Source organism: Pezoporus flaviventris, unplaced genomic scaffold (genome assembly GCF_033815535.1).
Source record: "Pezoporus flaviventris isolate CSIRO_AGI_PZ_B2104156 unplaced genomic scaffold, CSIRO_AGI_Pfla_v1 ptg000064l, whole genome shotgun sequence".
NCBI lineage: Eukaryota > Metazoa > Chordata > Aves > Psittaciformes > Psittacidae > Pezoporus > Pezoporus flaviventris.
In genome coordinates, this window is record NW_026892612.1 from 3,494,650 (window position 1) to 3,514,375 (window position 19,726).

Consider the following 19,726-nt stretch of genomic DNA (forward strand, 5'->3'; position numbering starts at 1 on the left):
CCTCCAAGAAAGAGAAGTAGGCCTTTTGTCAGCTTTATACAGGACTGCTTGATTGTCACAGAACACAGCAAGGGAGTATCAGGGGATAAGGTGGCCCTCTGCTATTCTTGGGGGATGGACCTGGGCAAGAATAAGTTAGCTTATTGCCTGGGAGAGCAGGCTTGAGTAGGGATCATGAGGAATGTGTGCTGGTTTTCTTCCTGCTTCAAGTCAGAAATGAAATCAAGAGTGATGTTTTGGGTGACTTGCAAGCATAGCTACCAGTTTCCATGTTGTGGAGTTATGTGATGGTGCTTTATCTAAGATCAGCTATTCATTTGTCATACTAATTTCATTACAAAATTAGGTTTTGGTTTATTATTTTGTCTTTCCTTCCAGTGACCTTTTCCTTTGCTCTTTCATCAAGATTATGATGATACTTTCATCTGTCCTTTAGCAAGTCTTTTCTGTCATTCTCTTTCTCCTGTACATTGTGGAGGGGAGACGAATGCATTCTCAGAAACTGGTTTTGGCCTGTGGAGTAAAGTGAGACTCCTCTCAGTGCAAACAAAAATTACTGTCTTCAATGGGACTTTGGTTGGTTTTAGTGTCTTTGCCCAGTAAGTTGTAAGGAAACTAGCCCTTTTTAGGCTAAGCCTAGCCTGTGGAAATACCCTTGTGTTCTACCCTTTTATCTCTGTTTAAACATGGAATCCTTCCTATAATTATAATTTGTCTTTTCTAATCCTTCACCTCAATTCATTTAGTTCCCTATGCCATGTCTTATTTACCTATCTCAGCCGTCAAGCCAGCCGAAAGAACATTTCTCAAAGGATCAAAATGGGCAAATTCTTTCTTCATCCCTGTGATGATGCTGCTGTGAATGCCCTCTCTCCTCTCTTTTAAATGAAATATGTTTGTTACTGCTCCTATTAAAAGCCAAGAAAGGAGTCCTTTCCCTCTTTCAAAGGTCAGATGATTAGATATTAAGTCACACTAAAAGTTACCATTTGTAAATAGCTGAGATTGTCTGCCTGAGACCAAAGCAGGAACAGAAAATGGAACACAGATCAACTGCATTTTCAGATCAGTGGTGGTTGCATGGACAAAAAGCACTTCAGTATGGCTCCCCTTTCCTTGTTGCCTGGACAAGTGTCTGTTCCACCAGGAATTTGCCTATTGGCACCATGTGGGCTTCCTCCCAGACAACTTTCATGTGTAGAAACAGAGAAAAGAAACCATTGACCTGAACCTGCCCAAACTGTGCCAGTTTATGAAAGTTCCAGTACAAAGTGGTAAATCATTCTCAACATCAGTTTTGAAGACACTTCAAGAAAACTAGTCAAAATGTCTGTGGTCTGAGCCTTGCTAGGTCTGGAATAATCCATAAACCCGTTCCTTGAACGGAAAACCCTTCCTGTTAGGAGTTTATCTGACAGAGGTCTATCTTCTGGCAGTGATCAGGGATGACGGTCCTTGACTGTGTTTCTGAAACAACTAAGATAAGAGTTGGAAGCTTAATCTCCTATTGAAGGGCACACTGAAGATCACTTCATTCACATTAGTAGTTCCTGTTTCCTGAAGGAATTACAGAACCGTAATAGTAATTGGTGTTCTGCAGCCATCACCATTGCTTTTACTTGCTGCTTTGTCTCTCAGATGGGATGCACTTCAGAGCTAAATGCCCTGTGGCATCAGTCTTTCTTCCTTCCCTCTTCTAAACTGCTGTTGTCCATTCTTATTTCAAGCGGCTGCAGTTTTAAATTTCCCAGATACATTAAGCACATTCTCTCTCTGTAATTGTCTTTTACTGCAAAATAAATTGAGTAAAATCATAACAAAATCCCAAACTGAGCTTAATGAAGTTTTAGGAGCAAGTCCAGCTTTGTACCTTCTCTTAATTCAAGAAAAGAAATAGGATGGTGTTGCCTGGGATTGGTGCACTTTTTACATATAAACATTGGCAAAGTGTTTGCCTGCCCTGAAACTGACTCTTGATATAAAGGTTGCAGCTAAAGTTAGATATGTAAAAAAACCCAAGAAGATAGATACTGCCTTGTCCAGTACCAGTCAGAATGATTTGTTAGACTCTGTTTCTCAGTACATGGATTAACCTAATAAGTGTACTATTACTGATGGGTATGTCCTTGTAGGTCTTCGCTTGCATATCGTATCATTTGAAAAGACAAAACCCGCTAAAATGCAGCAATGCAAAAGAATCTTGCTTCTAATAATGATGGAATAATAGTCAATTCCTCCTGGCATGACAGTATTTTATTTCAGCTGTCATCTTGGGGGCCAAATGCACAAACTCTTGAACATATGAGTCATTTCACTGTCATGAATAAGTCTGTTGAAGCTGACTGTAGAGTTGCTAATGTGAGTAAATGCTTCATGGATAAGTCCCTACAGCATAAGCCCCCAGTGCATTACTTAATTTGTTTAATGTTTAAGATTCTCCCCTCCCAACACTGTGTGGGGAGGGTAGTTTTCAGTCATCTGCAAAACTGGGTCAGTTGCCTGGAACACTGAAAACTGAACTTGATTTATGTGTTTTGTTTCTGTAGTTTCAGGTCCGTTGAGATCTATAATGAAAGATCTGCATTCAGATGATAATGAAGATGAATCGGATGAAGCAGATGAGAACGACAATGATTCTGAGTTTGAACGACCTGTAAATACCCGAGGAGGAGGAAGCAGGAGTCGCAAGTGAGTGTCTTGTGATTACAAGTAGCCTGGTGGCCAAGACATTATGCTTGTTGGTAGTAAGGTGAGGTCTTATGATTTCTAACAGCACAGAGTAGCAAATGGGCAGAGAATTCAGACTTTCTTTTTAAAACATATGCATGTAAAAGTGCCTCTTCTAAAAGCTAACAGAATTAGCCATTCCCGATGCAAACTGTTTCTGTACTAATCCATGTGGTTATGATGGTCCTTATTCATTTGGCTTTCCTTGATTCATGCCATTGTGACTTGAGTAGTTAAAATTACACGTCATGCGTAGAAGTGCAGATAGAAGGTAAAGCAGGCATCTGTTACAGAAATTGCTTTTTTGAAAAAAAGCTTCTGTGTCTTTGCAGCAACCTTACAAGGGTGTTCCAAAACCCCTTTATTCCTTGGGCAGCTTGAAGCTTCATCTGAATGTTGTTAAAGATTATGGAGAATAATAAAGGTCTCTCAGACCTTTTCATAGTGTGTTCTTTATCTGAGCCACAGGATTTAGCTGTGAATGCACACGGTCTTGAGTGCGTGTGTCAGCTACTGCTTAAGTGGGAAAGTGATAGGAGAACATTAATGAATGTCAGCTTTCTTCTTGGTACACTTCAGCAGCTAGAATCAAGGACAAGACAACCAAGATGACTGCTAGTTTGAGAATTTGTGTCAGTTTGTGTATTTTGTGTCAGATTATGTAATGGGTTGTCTCAAACTTGACTTGTGTGGAGATTCTGTTTCAGTTTTTTAAACAAAACTGAAGTCTACTATTTCTCTAGCTTCTTTTTATTCCAAATAACGATTTTTTTTCTTCCAATAAATACATATTCCCTGTTGTTCCTAAGTAAATGAAGTGTGAGACTGACAAGGAGCTAAGCATTTTTTATGTGATCTCTCCTCCAGGACTAAGTTTCTGTATTCTAAAAAGAGTGCTTTTTATGATGAGAAACAAGGAACTTTTCAGTGAAACACTTGTCCAAGGAGGAACTACAGCTGTTTAGAAAGGTTTTAGAAGAGCAAAAAAGTAATAGGGCTATGAACCAAGATACGGAGTCAATCCAGGAATGTTTGGAACAGCAGTTTAATGGTCTAAATAGTTAACTGTTTCTGTAACGCTAGCTGCTGTTAACTGACATGTCATCTTAGCCAAGTGCAGGGAGACAGCCTTGTTCTTCATGCTACACAGCTTTTTTTCAGAGTGTGGCCCTGCTTGGATGCCTCTCTTCCACATGACCTTGATTAATGATGGCTTGCTTAGTGAGGGGTCATTCTTAGTGTCCTACCTCAGTGAAGCTCAGTTAACAGCCCCTTGTCCGGAGGTGTAATGTCTTGGCTCTGTTTTTCCATAGGGTTAGTCTGAGTGATGGCAGTGACAGTGAGAGCAGTTCAGCTTCCTCTCGTCTACATCATGAGCCAGCACCACCTTTACTAAAAACCACCAACAACCAGGTAAAGTCAGGATTTGTAAATGAAGTTCTGGGGAGCTGCTAATTACATTCTGATAACTTCAGTGCAGTTACTTAGTATGTAAATTGACAGAAGAGCTTTTTGGTTTTAGTTTTTTTTTTTTCCAGGAGAAGCGTTTTGTCTAGCAAATACTATAGAGCAAAGTAGTGTTTTCATCAGTATTTTAAGATGTGTCCTTTCCGTATGAGTTAGCTTTGTAAGGTAAACAGTGCAAACTACCTTTACAGCATCAGTTGTACAATTTACAAGTTTGGGTTTGTATTAGCAGTAAACACAGTTCACATCAATAGGCTTATTCTCAGGAGTTCATTCATTCTTCTCTTTCTCTCTCTTTCACCAGTGTTTATCTAGAAGATACAATATTTTGTACTTCAGTAGAAGACACAATATTTTTTACTTCACTGTCAGAGTGAGTCTCAGTATCAACAGCCTAATCAGTCACATCTTTCATGTTCCTTTCCCCTTCGGTGATCTAATAGGTCTCCTGTGCATTTAGACACTGCATAGTAGCAGTGTGCCAGCTAAAACTGAATGTTGCATTCCTTCCTCCATTTTTGTACTTGAGCTGAATTTTGTAACTGAATTGGAATTCAGAAATTTAGGGGAGGATTGTGAGAATTCAGATTTTATGGACTAGCCGCATTTGGAGTCTTTGCCTGGTAACATAGTGCTGCTTGTCAAGATGATGACTTTGACTGATGAAATCAGTCTTGTATTGACTAAGTCTGTTCATAGAACTAAAAAGCTGTGCAAGATTTCTTTAAGCTTCCTCAGATGTGATTACTGCTGTGCCTCATTTTAACAAGAGAGCTTAAGGTGTTAGATTTTCACTGCACATCTACAGCACTGTCAGGAAGCAACTTTTTCAAGTACACTGTGGCATTGCTGAGGTTCTGTTTGAAGCCAAGAATTTTCTTCTTTTAAAAACAAGAAAATCAGCTAAAAGTTACTGGATCCATGCCTTGAGCTATGGGTGTGTGGTTTTTTTGTTGCTTTTGGTTTTCTGGTTTTTTTTTGTTTTTGTTTTTTTTAAGGAAGACTTGTTCTTCCTCTGACCTGCACATTAGTAACTCCAGGGAGTCTTGAACTGAAGAAATGTATTTTTCTTTGTAAACGTATGTTTTGCTTTCCGGCCTGAATCACTCTTTAAGTGAATCCTTATATAAGATTAACTCAGATTTGCAGTCACTTTCTCTATATAGGGAAATAGCTGCCTTCCTGTTGTATTTTTATGGTGCTGGTCATCCTAGGGACCATAATATGCAAGTTTAGTCAGGAGAAGTAGGAATGAGAGGGAGCTCACAGAAAGCTGACAGTGAGTCTTCTTGCTAGTCTTCTTGCTTTTACAGGCTGTATTTCCTCATTTTATTTGCTGAGTTTAGTCCTGTGTTGTGACCGTCCAGCGTGGTTTTGGAGATAATCGTGCTGGTGATGCTAGTCTTACAGTGAAATGTGAAATAAAATCTCCCATCATCTGTGATCATTTCTTTTCCTTTGATGATCATATTCCAGGGAAGAACAATCAACAATTTTTATTTCCCCTAAGTATTCCTCACTTTAGTCCTAGAATGTTCGATTTAAGCATGGTTTTCTGCTGCTTGTTGACATGCAGTTCTTGACTGTGGTTCAATGCTGGATGGAGGATTCTTGGTTTGTGTATGTGGTAGTAAATGGCCAAGAAGAGTACCATATGTGTGCAAGAGAGATTACCATCAAACACTTATTTTTTTTCTGTTAGAAGTCATGCAGTCATGTCAAACACTGTGTTTCAAAACCTCTGTTGTAGAAGAAAAGAGGCAGCATTGGGGAGGAGGGGGAAGGGAATAGAAAAAATATACTGAGCATTAATTTGAAGGGCACTGGAGAGCCCCTCAGCGTCATTTTGTATCTGCAAAATCAGACCTCTTATCTTACCACTATGCAAAAGATACAAAAAAAGTGTTGAGGAGGCTTTAAATTAAATTAATTCTAATTCTTTTAAGGATTGATAACATCATTATCACTTCATTCCAGCAACTCATCATTTTCTATTGTAAACTGCTTTTTTTCTGAAAAATAGGGGCAGGTTTTATAGATTAAAGAATGAAAAGCTTAGTTTTGAGGTTTGATTACATTTTCTTCAGAAAAATGTTATAGTCTTTGCATTATTAACTTGTAGCAGAATATTTCATATGTAACTGTATCCAATGTTGCATTGAAATTTTACAGTTTTCTTTCTTTTCCAGATTTTAGAAGTGAAAAGTCCAATAAAGCCAAACAAATCTGATAAACAAATAAAGAATGGGGATTGTGATAAGGTAAATGAGAATGAGGTAATAGTAAACTAGTCCAGAACATGATGCTAATGTATTTACTAAACACCAACCTTTGTTACAGAATGAAAATCTTAGTACGTCTTTGCTTTGGGTTCCCTTATGTGCAGGTCTTTCTTCTTTTTTTTTTCCTTTTTTTTTCCCTGTAATTCTTTCTTCTTCTGTGCTATTTTGAAAGTATTTTTCTCCGCTTCAATACATGTGGTGATTTGGCAAATGTCGCTACTTGGGAATCTGCCAGCTATTATTTATCTGCTCTACACCATGAGTTTGCATTGTGCTTCACAGTGAAGTTTTTAAAGAGGAGAATTCACAGGCCTATTCCTAGCCAATAAATCAATCAATTAAAATAAAAAAGGTATATTTTCCATATATCATTTCTGAAAGCTGTGTGTTAGGAAGTGGCAGTGTGATTTAGTAAGTTAGTTAGAAATAACATGAAGCAGGATTTACCATTTAACATTGAGAAAGACCGTTTTGTTTAAGATCATTTCAGCAGGCCATAGGTAAGAGCTTCAAGTCCTTGTGTGAGTGAACATAGCGCAATTTCCCAGTGTGGACAAGTTCCTCTAAAGGTTCATATTTTACAGGTATTGATGTCAACTTTGTGATAACTTGCGGCCGACAATGAAAGGTTCAGTGTCTGTTGCTGAATTTTCAGTGGTGTAGTCCATACGCTTTTTGGTTTCTTAAGCTAGGTGCCATATCTCTCTCTGCTTAAAACGTTCTTAAGGCTCAGGCTGAAGGAGAAAGCTGATAACTGGATGGAGAGGTGGGACATGCTTGGCATCCCAGGAGGGAGGACAGTGGAATTTGCCATTGAAGTAATCATGGTTGATATTTTTCCCCTTACATCTTCTTGTTGACACAGAAAATTAATTACATAGTTTAGAGAAAATGAGGGATTTAATTGTAAGCCTTTTTGTGTTTGGGTCTTATGGGAAAAGGTGGGAGATGTTTTTTAAAGATGCTGTTTTAGCATCCCCAGTCTGTTTGACACTTTTTGCCACAGCTGAGATATAGGCATTATCTTGTACAGCAAAGGACTGCATGATAAGATTTTCATTGTCTTGAAATGTCTAAGCAAACCCATAAAAACTTATATTTTGGTTGTGTTACGCTAGAGTAAGCCAGACTACTAAACATGAACATTTAACTCTAAGAAGATTCAAAATAAAATTTTCATTTGTAGTGTTTTTGAAGACATCTGAAGTTTTTGAAATATGTAACTATGACTTAATTAACAAGTTGTTTATGGGGGGGGGGATTTGTTTCTAGGCATATCTTGATGAACTAGTGGAGCTCCACAGAAGATTAATGACTTTGAGAGAGAGACACGTACTGCAGCAGGTGAGAAGCTCTCTCATGTAATATCACAGTCTACTCATTGAGGTAGTGAAGTCACATCATATTTTTTTGCCTTCATCTAAAACTTTGTAATCAGATTTAATAGCCTTCAAGCCTTTCTAATCCATATACAGCCCATTACCACTTTGAGTGTAGCTTAGAGAATTTTTACATATGTTTTAAATTGTGTTGTCACACTAAATAACAAATAAGAAAAATGCCTGAGATAAAGTTTTCACCAGTTCATTGTTTCATTTCTCAACATACTATATCAATAATTATGAAAACAAGATGGGAGAATATATACAGCTGTGCACCATAACCTGATAAAAATATTATTGCTTTTTCCTGAAAGTGACCATTATTTTCTCAGAAATAATTAAAGATGTTTTCTATGGCAAACAGAAAACATGGGATTCAAAGCAAAACTTATTTTGGGGAAAACCACAGTGTATTCATTGGGTCTTCTGAAGTCACAGAACAAGTAAAATATGAAAAAGTGCAAACTAAGAAGGCTCAAAATTTATTGAAAAGTTATGCAATAGTAAGAAAAAAATAGTATTCTTTGGTTGCCATTGGCAGATATTATTGGATTACAAACTGAAGATTAAACAGTAAGCACTGTTAAGAAAGCAGACGTAATTGTAGCACAGATGCTTTTATTATGTTTAGTGCAATTTTGTGGCTGCTGTGGACGTGCTGTAAAAAAGGAAATATTTACCACTTTGAATGATTGCAGTCATAAAATTTCTCAGTGCTTATCCAGGTGTAGTAAAATATTTTGTATGCCACAGCATTAATCTGTTTATTAGTTCAGGCTCAATATTGTGGGTAAAGGTGAAAAAAAACATTGAAAGGCCAGTGAAAGGGAAGAGGTTAAGGTTAAGGATATTCTTACTTAAGGAGGGATACTGGTAGCTTTATTGGATTTCATAAGTTACAATACACAATGATGCATTTTTATGTACAGGAAATTACTGTGCAGGAAAAAAGGTAGGAATTGCAGCACCCTATCCACTTCACATTATTGATTAATTCTTAGGCAGTTCACATAAAAAGTGAATCTGTAAAAGCCATTGTATTGTAAGTTCATACGCTAGCACCTACCTAGGACGTGCTTCCTCAGTGCTTACTTCCCCATTTATCCAGGGCATAGCTTTTGAATGGTTTTGCTTCTGGTAGTGCTGTAGTCAGTATTGCACAGTTACAAGCCATGAGTAGAGAACTGCACCACTGTCCTAGCCTGCACTGTCCAGCCATAAATTCAGCTTTCACTGGGCCTGTATCAGCAGAGCACAGGGCTTAGGTGGCTTCATGTGAAATTCTGAAAAACACCCTCTCAACCTCTTATGCAAAGATTTAAATTAAAAAAAAAAAAGGCAAAAATGTCACTTCTTCCCCCCCCCCCCCCCCCAAGGGTTATGTGGCAGTGGAACAGAGTTCTGAAGAGACTATGCTGTCTCCATTGTTCAAGCTTTTAAAATCGTGATTGGGTAAGCCTGGAGCAGGCTGATCCAACCTTACGGCTGAGCCCAACCTTACGGCTGAGCCTGCTGTGGGCAGGGACTAGGACTAGCAGGCTGGTGTGTGCATGTTGTCGATACAGCCCTAGTGAAAGCTGAATTTATGGCTGGATGGTGCAGGCTAGAACAGCAGTGCAGTTCTGTGCTGGTAGCTGGCAACTGTAAAGCTGGCTACAGACATCTTCCAGAATTCAGTGAAAGAGCCAAGATACTTACCAGTTGTCTGTTAAATGGTACTAGCAAATGCTCTACATTGTTATTAAATAATGCAATTTAGTTTTAAAGCCTTTAATCCCTTAACATTCTGCGATTCATTAGTTCTTAGTTCATATAAATTTATCAATTACAGAAATATATTCAGAATATTGAATGGATAACTTGTGGAGAATCAGTGCTTCTCTGCATTACAAATAAACTGTCATCTCAGCTTAATTGTCCTTACTGCTTTGCAGCTATTTAAGTAATGTAACTACTTCCGGTGAGCACAGAAATAGAGTACAGAGCTGAGAGAGTTTTTAGGAATGAGTGTGAAACTTCTAGACCAAGAAATACAGGTACATAGAAACTATAGGAAGTACAAAGGTAAGAAGAGCAAGGAATAAAACTGCATAAAGATATGGTGGGCTACTACATGAGAAGAGGGATTGAGTGCAAAAATATGCAACAGAAAACTGTAAATAGCTACAAGAGTTTTAAAGGTGGTGGTGGTGGCGGTGTTGGAATGGAGTGGTGGTGGAGTTGTGTGTTCCTGAGTGGCGATGTAAGCTCTTTAGTTCATGTCAGGGCAGAAATGTCACATGTCAGAGTCTGCTACCCGCAGACTCTTGGGGAATTTTGAATTTCTTGGGGAATGCAAGCAAATTGCAAGAGGAGAATGAAGGCACTGATCACTCAAAAGCACTAGCTTTCAGAACTTAAGCTGAAGCATGTGAAGAAGAGAGGACAGGTTTTTGCAGTCTCAGTTGTTACCAGGTCCATAGGCATGACAGCAAATAGGAATGCAGCCAAGTTGGAAGTGAGAAAAATGTATCTGAGAATGCATCTCTTTCCCAGGGGAGGCATTTCTCTTTGAGGCGTTTTGTTAAAGGAAGCTGAAATAAATCTGCAAAAAAGAGGGGGGAGGCAGGAGAGATGCGATACTGAACTGCAGGTACCTGGATATGTAGCTAAGTAATCCTGATGTAAAATGATGCTTATATAAGAACTGACCAAGAGGGAGAAGGCCGGTGAAAAAGAAATTTGACCAAGAAATTATTCCTGTGAGAATCACTTGAGCAATTTTTATGTGAATATTGGACCATGGCTAGACAGAAATTGGTCTGAAATCTCTCTCCCACTTCTTTCACTGTAAAGAGAGGGGTTAGGTTTTACAGTGATGAGATTTTATTTTTTTTCCCCCCTCTTGACTCGATTTCCAGTGAAATAGTAGGGATAACTGAATCTGCAATCAGATATTCATGCTGCGTCCCATGTATTCAAATTTGGCTGGCTAAAGCTGAGTTCTGAAGTCTGCATTTTCAGTGTAGATGATCTTAGTGTGACCCCATGAAAGGCAACAAGATTTTTGTTAAGACTTTGCATCTTGCTTTGAGATGTCAGAAGTCATATTTTCAGCTGGTGAAAAATCTCATTAAAGCTGGTGAACTAGACAGCACAGGCATGAGGGAGAAATTGAGGATATACAGTACTGCTGAAAATTAGTTTCTCATGTCCAAAAATTGCTTATCTTCAGGTATCAACTACTGTCAGAATTTTCTGCAAGGGGAAGCTTGCCGGTCTGGAAACCACATGGCCTAAAGCCCTCCATAAATTGAAAAATTACTTACGTCATTAGTTGCACTTTGGCTTCATGAAACAAACACACTCATTTGCTTGTTTAAAGCCAAATAAATAGTTTTACTATGATGGATAATGATGGAACTGAGCTAGGAAGACATTATGTAAACAGAAATGTACATTACAGCAGAAAAGCAAAGCTTACTGCAGCAGGAACAACTGGGATATTTTTGTTCTTTGCAACCTGAGCTCTTGGAATAAAACATTTTAATGCTTTGTTTTTAATATTATAACTGTCAGACTTCCTGGCAACTAATCTTTACTCTTTTACAAGTATTTTTGAATAGCACCAAGATGCATATGCTAAATACTCTTAAGTCGTGAATTCCTCATTGACTAGCGTACAGGCAGGTGTTCTTCATTGAGCTGTCTGGGTTTATCTTGATAAATTTTTGCACATTCATTAAAGCTGTTAGGGTTTATTGCAGTCTGATTTACCAGGTTATATTTCTGTATTTACTGACTGTATTTCATGAAGGCTGGTTGAGCGGTATGTTTAAAATGTTTATATTTCCCTTGGCTTAGAGCTTAGAAGCCTGAAGCAGCACCTGATCAATAGAAATCTGTTTCAATTTTTTAAAATATACTTATTTTTTTTAAAATAACATAGTGTTGTTTAAAAATACATGTGTTAATACCTTTATATAATACTTGTTTCTAAAAGCGGTATTTTGCTGTGGGGGTGATGAGGAGTGGTATTCTTCCACTATAACACAAGGAAGCATTGGACAGAATTGGTCATCTTCTTGGCCTCAGATTCTGTGCAACCATTTAACAATCAGTTTTGTCCCATTTGATTTTTTTTTTCCTCCTGTGTTAGTTGTAGAACAGTAGGAGATGTAAAAGTGTTACAAGAATCCGCGAATCAACAAGTAGACAAATGGAGGTGATGATCACAGATTAAAAATTCCCATATGGAAAAAATTTAAAGCCAAGAGCACAGATTTAAATGAAGTGTTAATAACAGAAGGATTGTTCCTAAGTACTTTAAGAATTTTGGGCAGCTGCAAACCAAATTAAACAGGTTGGTTTTTTTTTTTCTGCAACCTGAAAAATGGAAGGTGATTGAGAAGGGGGATTTTTACTGTAACAGGCGTTTCCTTCTTAGAATTTTATCTTGTTTCCATTCTGTTTAATCCATCGTGGACAGGGTGGATGAAACAGAATTGTCATTCTCTGCCTGACAATAGACACGAAGTTACTTTGTTTATCAACATAATCTTTACTTCTGTGGTCAAAAGAGAAAAAACATCTATTTATAAAATGAAATGGGGAGCAGACAATTAACGAATATTTCGTTTAAATAATTTTTCTTTTTCAAGTTAGTGTAATCCTAACAGATTTATCACTTAATGTGTGCTGTGTAATACAGATATATGTGGGCATATATCTGTATATTCCTCCAGCTATGGAAAAGGAATTACACTTAGTGTAATAAAGATCAAATAAGCAAGGAATATCTAGCAACAGCATTTTGGTGGAAATATGTTTGGAAGCTCTGCAACTAAATGGGCTTCAAATTGAAGGGTGCAAACAGGATATTGATCCAAGCCTGGGTGCCAAGAAGGTACGGTTGGAAAGACTTGTGCAGAACAATGTTCTGCCAGTCCACGACGCTAGCCAGAGACACTCTTCAGGGTGCGATACCTTTCTGTGTGCCCCCTTGGAATGTCTGTCTCTTGACATGAAACAGCACATAGGAGATTCATAGCCATAGTGTGCTGGCACTGTTAGCTCCATCTGACAAATAATGCTTTGGCTTTCCAAGATGCTGAATGGGTATTTTAGTTGGGTGCACTTCCTAGAACTACCTGCAGTTACTTGTTACAACAAAACGGTATTGAGTATGACCATTGTAAAAATGTGAACTACATTTTAGACACTAAAAATACCAACACTGCAGAAAGGCACAAGTTAGAGATGTTCTGTTGATTTTACATGATCATAGAATGGTTAAAGTTTTTAGGGACCACTGGAAGCCGAATGGTCTAACAGCAAGTACTCATAGGGGTGGTTGCCTAGGACTGTGTCAGATGGCTTTTGAATATCTCAGAGGATGGGAACTCTGCTGTCTCCTTGGGCAGCCTGTGCCAGCACTTAGTCACCTTCACAGGAAAAAAAGTGTTTCAGAGAGAATCTCCTCCATTTCAGTTGGTGCCCACTGTCCCTGGTCCTATTGCTGGGCACCACTGTAAAGCGCCTGGGTCCATCTTTACACCCTCCCTTCAGGTACTTGTATCCACTGATAAAATCCACCCTGAGCCTTCTGTTCTCCAGGCTGAACAGTCCCAGCCCTCTCAGCCTCTCTGCATAGGAGAGATGGTTTAGGCCCTATTCTTTCAAGATCTCACAGCAGCTCTTCTGTTGCCTGTTTGAGTGATAGCTGTGATACATAAATACTTGACACAAGAAGTGATCTTATGCCATTTGTACGATTATTTCATGATCAGTTTGGTTTTTAAAAAAATTATGTACATCTGTTACTCGAGAAATAACTGCTGGTATCTGAACTGTTGATGTGAGAGCTCTTGAGTACAATTTTTATTTGATGCAGACCAGGTTCAATAAGGATTTATTTCTTTCCCTTGCTTGCAGAAAGGCTTATACCAAATATTTTCTAGAGTAACCTGCTTAGCAGCTATGCACACAGATGTGCCAGACAGCAGAGGTTTACCTTGGATTTTTCATTTGTTTGGGGCTGGAGAGGAGGGGATATTGTGCTTTTTGTTAGTTTTTGTTGTTTATTTTTTTTTTAAGACTTGAATTATTAAGGCTTAGAGAATATGCAGATTTTCTTTTAAGCTAAGGAACTGTAGTAGTCTGAACAGTAGTTTGTGTCAGAAAGGAAGTGAGTGATAATTATAACGGTTTAACGAGCAAGTCGTGGGGCAATTTGGCTTATTTTATGCCTTTCATATGATCCGTAATGCCATATTAATACACTGAGTGGGCATGTAAAGCTGCTGAAATTGTCAACTGCGTTTTTCCTTTCAGATAGTGAATCTTATAGAAGAAACTGGACACTTTCATATCACAAATACAACTTTTGACTTTGATCTTTGCTCACTGGACAGAACCACAGTCCGTAAACTACAGAGTTATCTGGAAACATGTGGAACCTCCTAAAGATTCAGCGTCTTTCTGCATCAGAACCTGTTCTTTAAATGACACATTCAGAATGATGCAACCAAAATGGGGGTGGGGGAAGAAAAGAACCCTCTTCAGCTTTATTTTTACTTAAAACCAGTGATCATCTATTGATAAGGGAGAAGAAATGTGACAAGACTCAGAGGACCACTCTTCTCAAGAAGAAAATGCTCCAGAAGAGTTTGCCTGGGTAGCCTTGAAAAACAAATACACAAAACGAAACAAAAATACTTGGTCTTAATGAATGTGTATGGTATCATGTATCTCTCTCTGTGGTGTTCCAGTCCACAAGATGAATGCATGTTCAACACACTGCCTTATTACTTAACTGATCTATTTATTACTGCATACATGTATTCTAAAGTTAATGAGTCATTGAATGGTACTACCAGATGTTGCAAGTAGTGAAGTCCCATATGTGCTCTTTTGATGCAGTACTGTCAGAAGCATAATAATCTTATGTTAAAAAGCCACTTCTTGCAATCTTTCTCTAGTCTCTAAAAGCACTACAATCTTGTTTCCACTTCTGCAGTTCCAGGAAACAAGATACAAAGTTGGGGATCAAACAGTAATCCTATATTTGTTGCTTCTCTGCCACAGTGGGTTGGAACACAGTCGGTTGGACCGCAGGTCCTTGGTTCTATCCATTTATTGATCTTCACCATGGTAGAAAGTGCACCAAATAGGATTATATGACTTGCTGTCTAGCCTTAGTAAATAAACCAGTAGGACTTTTAACAAAAAATGTTATGTATACTGTCCTGAATCAGCAGCTTTTGCAGCCTACATTCTTGTGTCTGATTTAATGTTATAAAATTAAATATATATGAGTGAAGGTGTTCTGCAGGATCATTATAAAAGAAGAAATACTGGTCCTGTCTCTAAGGAGATGTAGAGAATTCTTAATTTGCAGCTATTTATTGAGTTTCAGCACTCCTCTGCTGCCAGTGTGTGACTCACTTATACCGTAAAATTATTTGCATAACTTTTTTGTTTGTTCATATAGTATATGGTCTGCTTACTTTGTTTTGAGGTTTTGTTTCTGATTTTGTTGGGGATTTTTACAACTGCTAAATTAAAATACTTTGGAAAAAAATTATACAGTTACATGTTGGAATAAATACATGGTATATTGCATATATATATGTGTGTGTGTATACCCGTAGACATGCACCTGCATATATATATATATATATACACACACACACACACGCACATATGCATATATGCTTTTTACACTTTCCAGATTTTGGTATTTGTTCAGTAACCTGCTTGTGTTTCCAGAAGGATTTCTTGTCTATAGAAATGAGTATTCTTTCATGCCATCCATTATTCCTTAAAAATAAGAATCCCTGTTTATGCATGATAAAAAGATAGCATGTGTACTCAGTTTCACATTAAACCGCCACGCTCTCTTGATGAAATGATTGCCCTTCTCTTGGGAGTTCAAATTCCCCAATGAACAGGGAAGACAATTATAAAAAATACTTCTGGATGCAAAGATTTATTCAGGTTTATTAGCCTTAAAAATGTATCTTGTTTCTGGGCAGGCCAGTACATCATGTGTATGCTTATATGCCACATGTAGTCTGTATGTGTAGAGCTAAACACAGTATCTGTATGAGTTCGTGTTTCATGCTCATGGTCTGTGCAGCACTGTAAAACTGAATTTCTTTTGGGGTTATTTCTTATTCAGATGGTAAATCCTAATACTGTTTCTTTAAGTCCAAAGAAAATTTTACACTTTACTCTTTTTGAGAGGGTGGGATGCAAAATGGGTTGGGGAACTTTTTTATTTAAAATGTTGTTTGACCACACTCCACAGGAAGTCCCTCTCAGGCTTCGCAAGAATTAAGTGTACTTTTTCAGTAATGTTATGACTCTTATTGATGATTGGCATGAAGCATACTTGAAATGTTTTGTTCTTCTAAGTCCATGTCTTAATGTGCAATTGGTGGTGGGGAGGGGAGTGGAAGTGTAATTCAAAACATACTTTTGACGTAAAGAAGGTGATGATGGGGTGGGGATAGGGGTGCATGTGAAGGGGATAAACTTCAGTTTTTATTGATTGTTTTCTATGGAATGTTTGGAAATCTAAAAGCAACCTTAAAACATTTGGTCTACTAGTGTGTGTTCAACTTCTTGTCTTAGCTGTATCAGATACATACGGAAATTTGTCCATTTTGATTTGTAAAACACTAAGCTCTGTGGTAGAAACTCACTGAGTTTCAGGAGGGGAGGAATCCAGTTATGCTTCTTGTATGACTCCACTGTTTTTTAGAAATGGTGAAATGAATAATTTAATCCATAAAATAACAGATAAGCTTCATTATACACCAAGATCTGGGGTGGAAGAAAACAGCAAGTAGCAGAATAGGTGTGAAAGGGAGATGACATCAATTACAGCATCAGTTACTGCTGAAATTCATGCAAACTGTGGATCATACTTAAACTCTTAAATTTTATAATTCAGTGGGAAAGAAGATAGACTGCAGTGGTGTGTGTGTTGACTTTTTCATGAAATTCTGATAGTTACTAAGTGTTGATCTCAATTTTAAAATACAGCAATTTTCATCTAATTTTGTATGCAAAACCAAAATAAATCCTTGTTCACTCAATTTCAGACATTCATATTTCTCTTAAAAAGTAGTGAGATACCTTTTCAAGTCTTTCATGTATATAGGCACCGATTAAAGTGTTTGGACAGTAAATGTTTAGGAGTTTGACTTAATATCAAGCTGTTTAAAACAGAGTTGTAGAATTTGGGTTATTTCATTGAGTGGACTAGCCAGGTTAGCAGCAAATTGCAATAGCTAAACCAGTCATTTTCAGCATAAGTGAGTCACTGTTACTCAAACAGTGTTTGTGTCTAACAGTAAGGGCAGTTTTCATCTTGCCACTTAACTTTTGATCTCAGAAAGTGATGTCCAATTGGGTAGACAAGTTTTGATATCTTTTTTAGAAATTTGAATCAATTGAGAGGCTTTACAGAAATTTCATTATCATCTAGATTTAAAGGCCATCTTAGTCCACAGAAAGGAGGAAGTGAGGAGGGTCTTCCAAGGTAAAAGAAAACCTATGTTCAGTCTTCAGCTTTTGGATCATAAGAAATGGTTGACTGTTTCTCTTCTGTTTTGTTGGGTGTTTTTAGGTGAAGTCTACACTTTTGAAGTAGTGTACACACAGTACCGTGCATTTGGAGAGTCCAGTAGTTCTTGGGTTTTGCCTGATCCGTTGTTCTTTCTCATTCTCACAATGAAATAAATTATGTTCACTATCTGGTTTATGTCCCCGGTAAGTATCATGTTGTTTTCTTAGGAGCTATACTAGTGTTTCATAGCCTCTTGAACGACCTGTTGATTTCAATCCCCATTACCTATTTTGCAAAATTAACTGCCCTGTTCAGTTGCTGTGTGCATTATTTTACTCCAAGTACTAATGGTAGGATATTTGATTTGCCTTATACCGTCTTTGTTCATGCACATCATATCCTGTCTTTTACTACTGGCTCTTTAATGGCAAGCAGTGTATCTTTTAGCAAACTGTTGTTTCAGTCAATAGAGGAGCAGGTTTTTATGTTTGCTCATTGGTCCATTGATGCAGATTTTGTTGTAGTGCAGTGCACTGAAATCGAGACTCACAGTGAAAATTCTGTCAAGAGTTTCAGCTGCAGTAGGAGCCAGCAGAAACTGCAAAAATAAGCAGTGTAAAACATGTTCCAAAGTTTAACAAGTGCAAGGCATGTGTTTTTATGAACCTCATTAGTTAGCTTAACTGTTAAGCAGCATACAGTAGAATGTAGTGTATACCAGGAAGCTACTCTGTATACTATACCAAGAAACTTTACTGTTGAGCATAAAAGGCTTATGAACAGATGATGGGGACTAAAACTCATATCTGCAGTGCTTTTGTGTGTGCTTGGGAGTTAATCAGTGCATTAACACAACTAAAGCAATGACATTTACAAGGCTGGCTCTGTGTCTGAGCAGATAAATAAACATCAAACCACAATCAGATAAGAGCCTTGCATTTATTTGAGTAACAAGAAATGCAGCTGTGACTAGACAGGGAAGAGAAGTATTGCCACAGTGAGAACAATACCCTTGTGGAGGGACAGGATGGGGGTACAGGAACAAGACTGGAAAAAAAATGAGTAAAGAGATCCCTTACTAGGTACATGTGGTCCTTATGTTAACATAGTACACTTTGCTGGTCAGCAGTTCTGCCTGCTGTAAGGTAATGGTGACAGCTTGCAGAATGGCAGCTTCTTTGGTTCACTGCTCTAATGACTTGTCGTTGCTGACTTGATGAGAGATGTGTTGCAGCATCATACAAACTTTTAAGCTGTCTTACTATTTGAGATGCTAATGTCTGTTTAACATTTGTTTGACTATTGATTCTTACTTAAATTCTGTATTTTACCTCAGTCAGACTGATACTGGTGCAAAATTACGATCTTTCATTTTTCATTCTTTATTTAATTTTCCCAGTCTGGAAATATGAGCAAAGTCAAATGTAGGCCTGTGAATGCAGCAGAAGATATATTTTCGCCATCAGTATAATCCTGACTAGAAGTAACCTTTTCCTTGAATGTTACATCAAATGAGTCATTTTCCTATGTTCCTTCAGACAACTGATGCTATAAAGCTACAGTTTTCATTAGGAAACTTTATCCTTCTCATCACAGTGAGGAATAAATGATTACCATTATAATTGCATACAGGGGGACAGAAATCAGGATCCGAGCCCTTTTTAGGAAACAGTAGGTCTGTGAAGCTGTCAGTTACATCTTTTTAAAAAGACCAAGAAATAAAGCTTATTTCTTGTGGGGAGAAAAAGGTGAGAAAAAAAATCTGCTAAAAATACTTTCACTCTGATAATGGTGATTTTTTTTTTTTTTTTTTTTCCCAGTGGCCATATTCCCATTTCAAATCCTTAAGCATCTAAAGGTCAGTAGACAGACTGCATACAAACCATTCAAAGGTATTGAAAAGGTAAAGCAAATCAGTTGTATTAAAAGCCTGGTTGCACAAGTAATAAGGTCATTACTGCTTTCGGTGCAGGGCAGACATTCCACCACATGTGGTTTGTGTATCCACATCTGAGTGGGTGGTCTAGAAATCAGTGCAAAATGCCGCAGGAGGGCTTAGTTTTTGAGTAGTGCAGAGGAGACTTTCAGGATGGCCTCAGCCAGCACCACCCAGGCTCTCCACGATAATGCCATTCTCTTTCAGCTTTCGTGAGCAGCTAAGTTTTCACTTTGCCCGTTCATCTAAATATTTAAATTCTTTTTTGCAACTGTATTAGTCCTCACTCATGAGTTTGTACTTGATAGGTTTGTGCTTGTGGTTAGGTTTGGGGTGTGAATATTTTGATACAGTTGTTACTTTATTTGGGCAGACC

At 37.9% G+C, this 19,726-nt stretch overlaps 1 protein-coding gene across 1 annotated transcript in view; it reads left to right on the plus strand.

Annotated features, from left to right (window-relative positions):
* MLLT3 (MLLT3 super elongation complex subunit) overlaps positions 1 to 16,941 on the plus strand; it is a 120,817-nt gene extending 103,876 nt beyond the window's left edge. The window contains exons 8-12 of the mRNA XM_061470858.1: positions 2,547 to 2,688; positions 4,041 to 4,140; positions 6,384 to 6,455; positions 7,749 to 7,820; positions 14,171 to 16,941. Of these exons, the coding sequence (XP_061326842.1) occupies positions 2,547 to 2,688; positions 4,041 to 4,140; positions 6,384 to 6,455; positions 7,749 to 7,820; positions 14,171 to 14,302 (518 nt within the window). The 3' untranslated portion in view covers positions 14,303 to 16,941. The remainder of the gene's footprint in view (positions 1 to 2,546; positions 2,689 to 4,040; positions 4,141 to 6,383; positions 6,456 to 7,748; positions 7,821 to 14,170) is intronic.
* Positions 16,942 to 19,726: the final 2,785 nt, after the last annotated feature.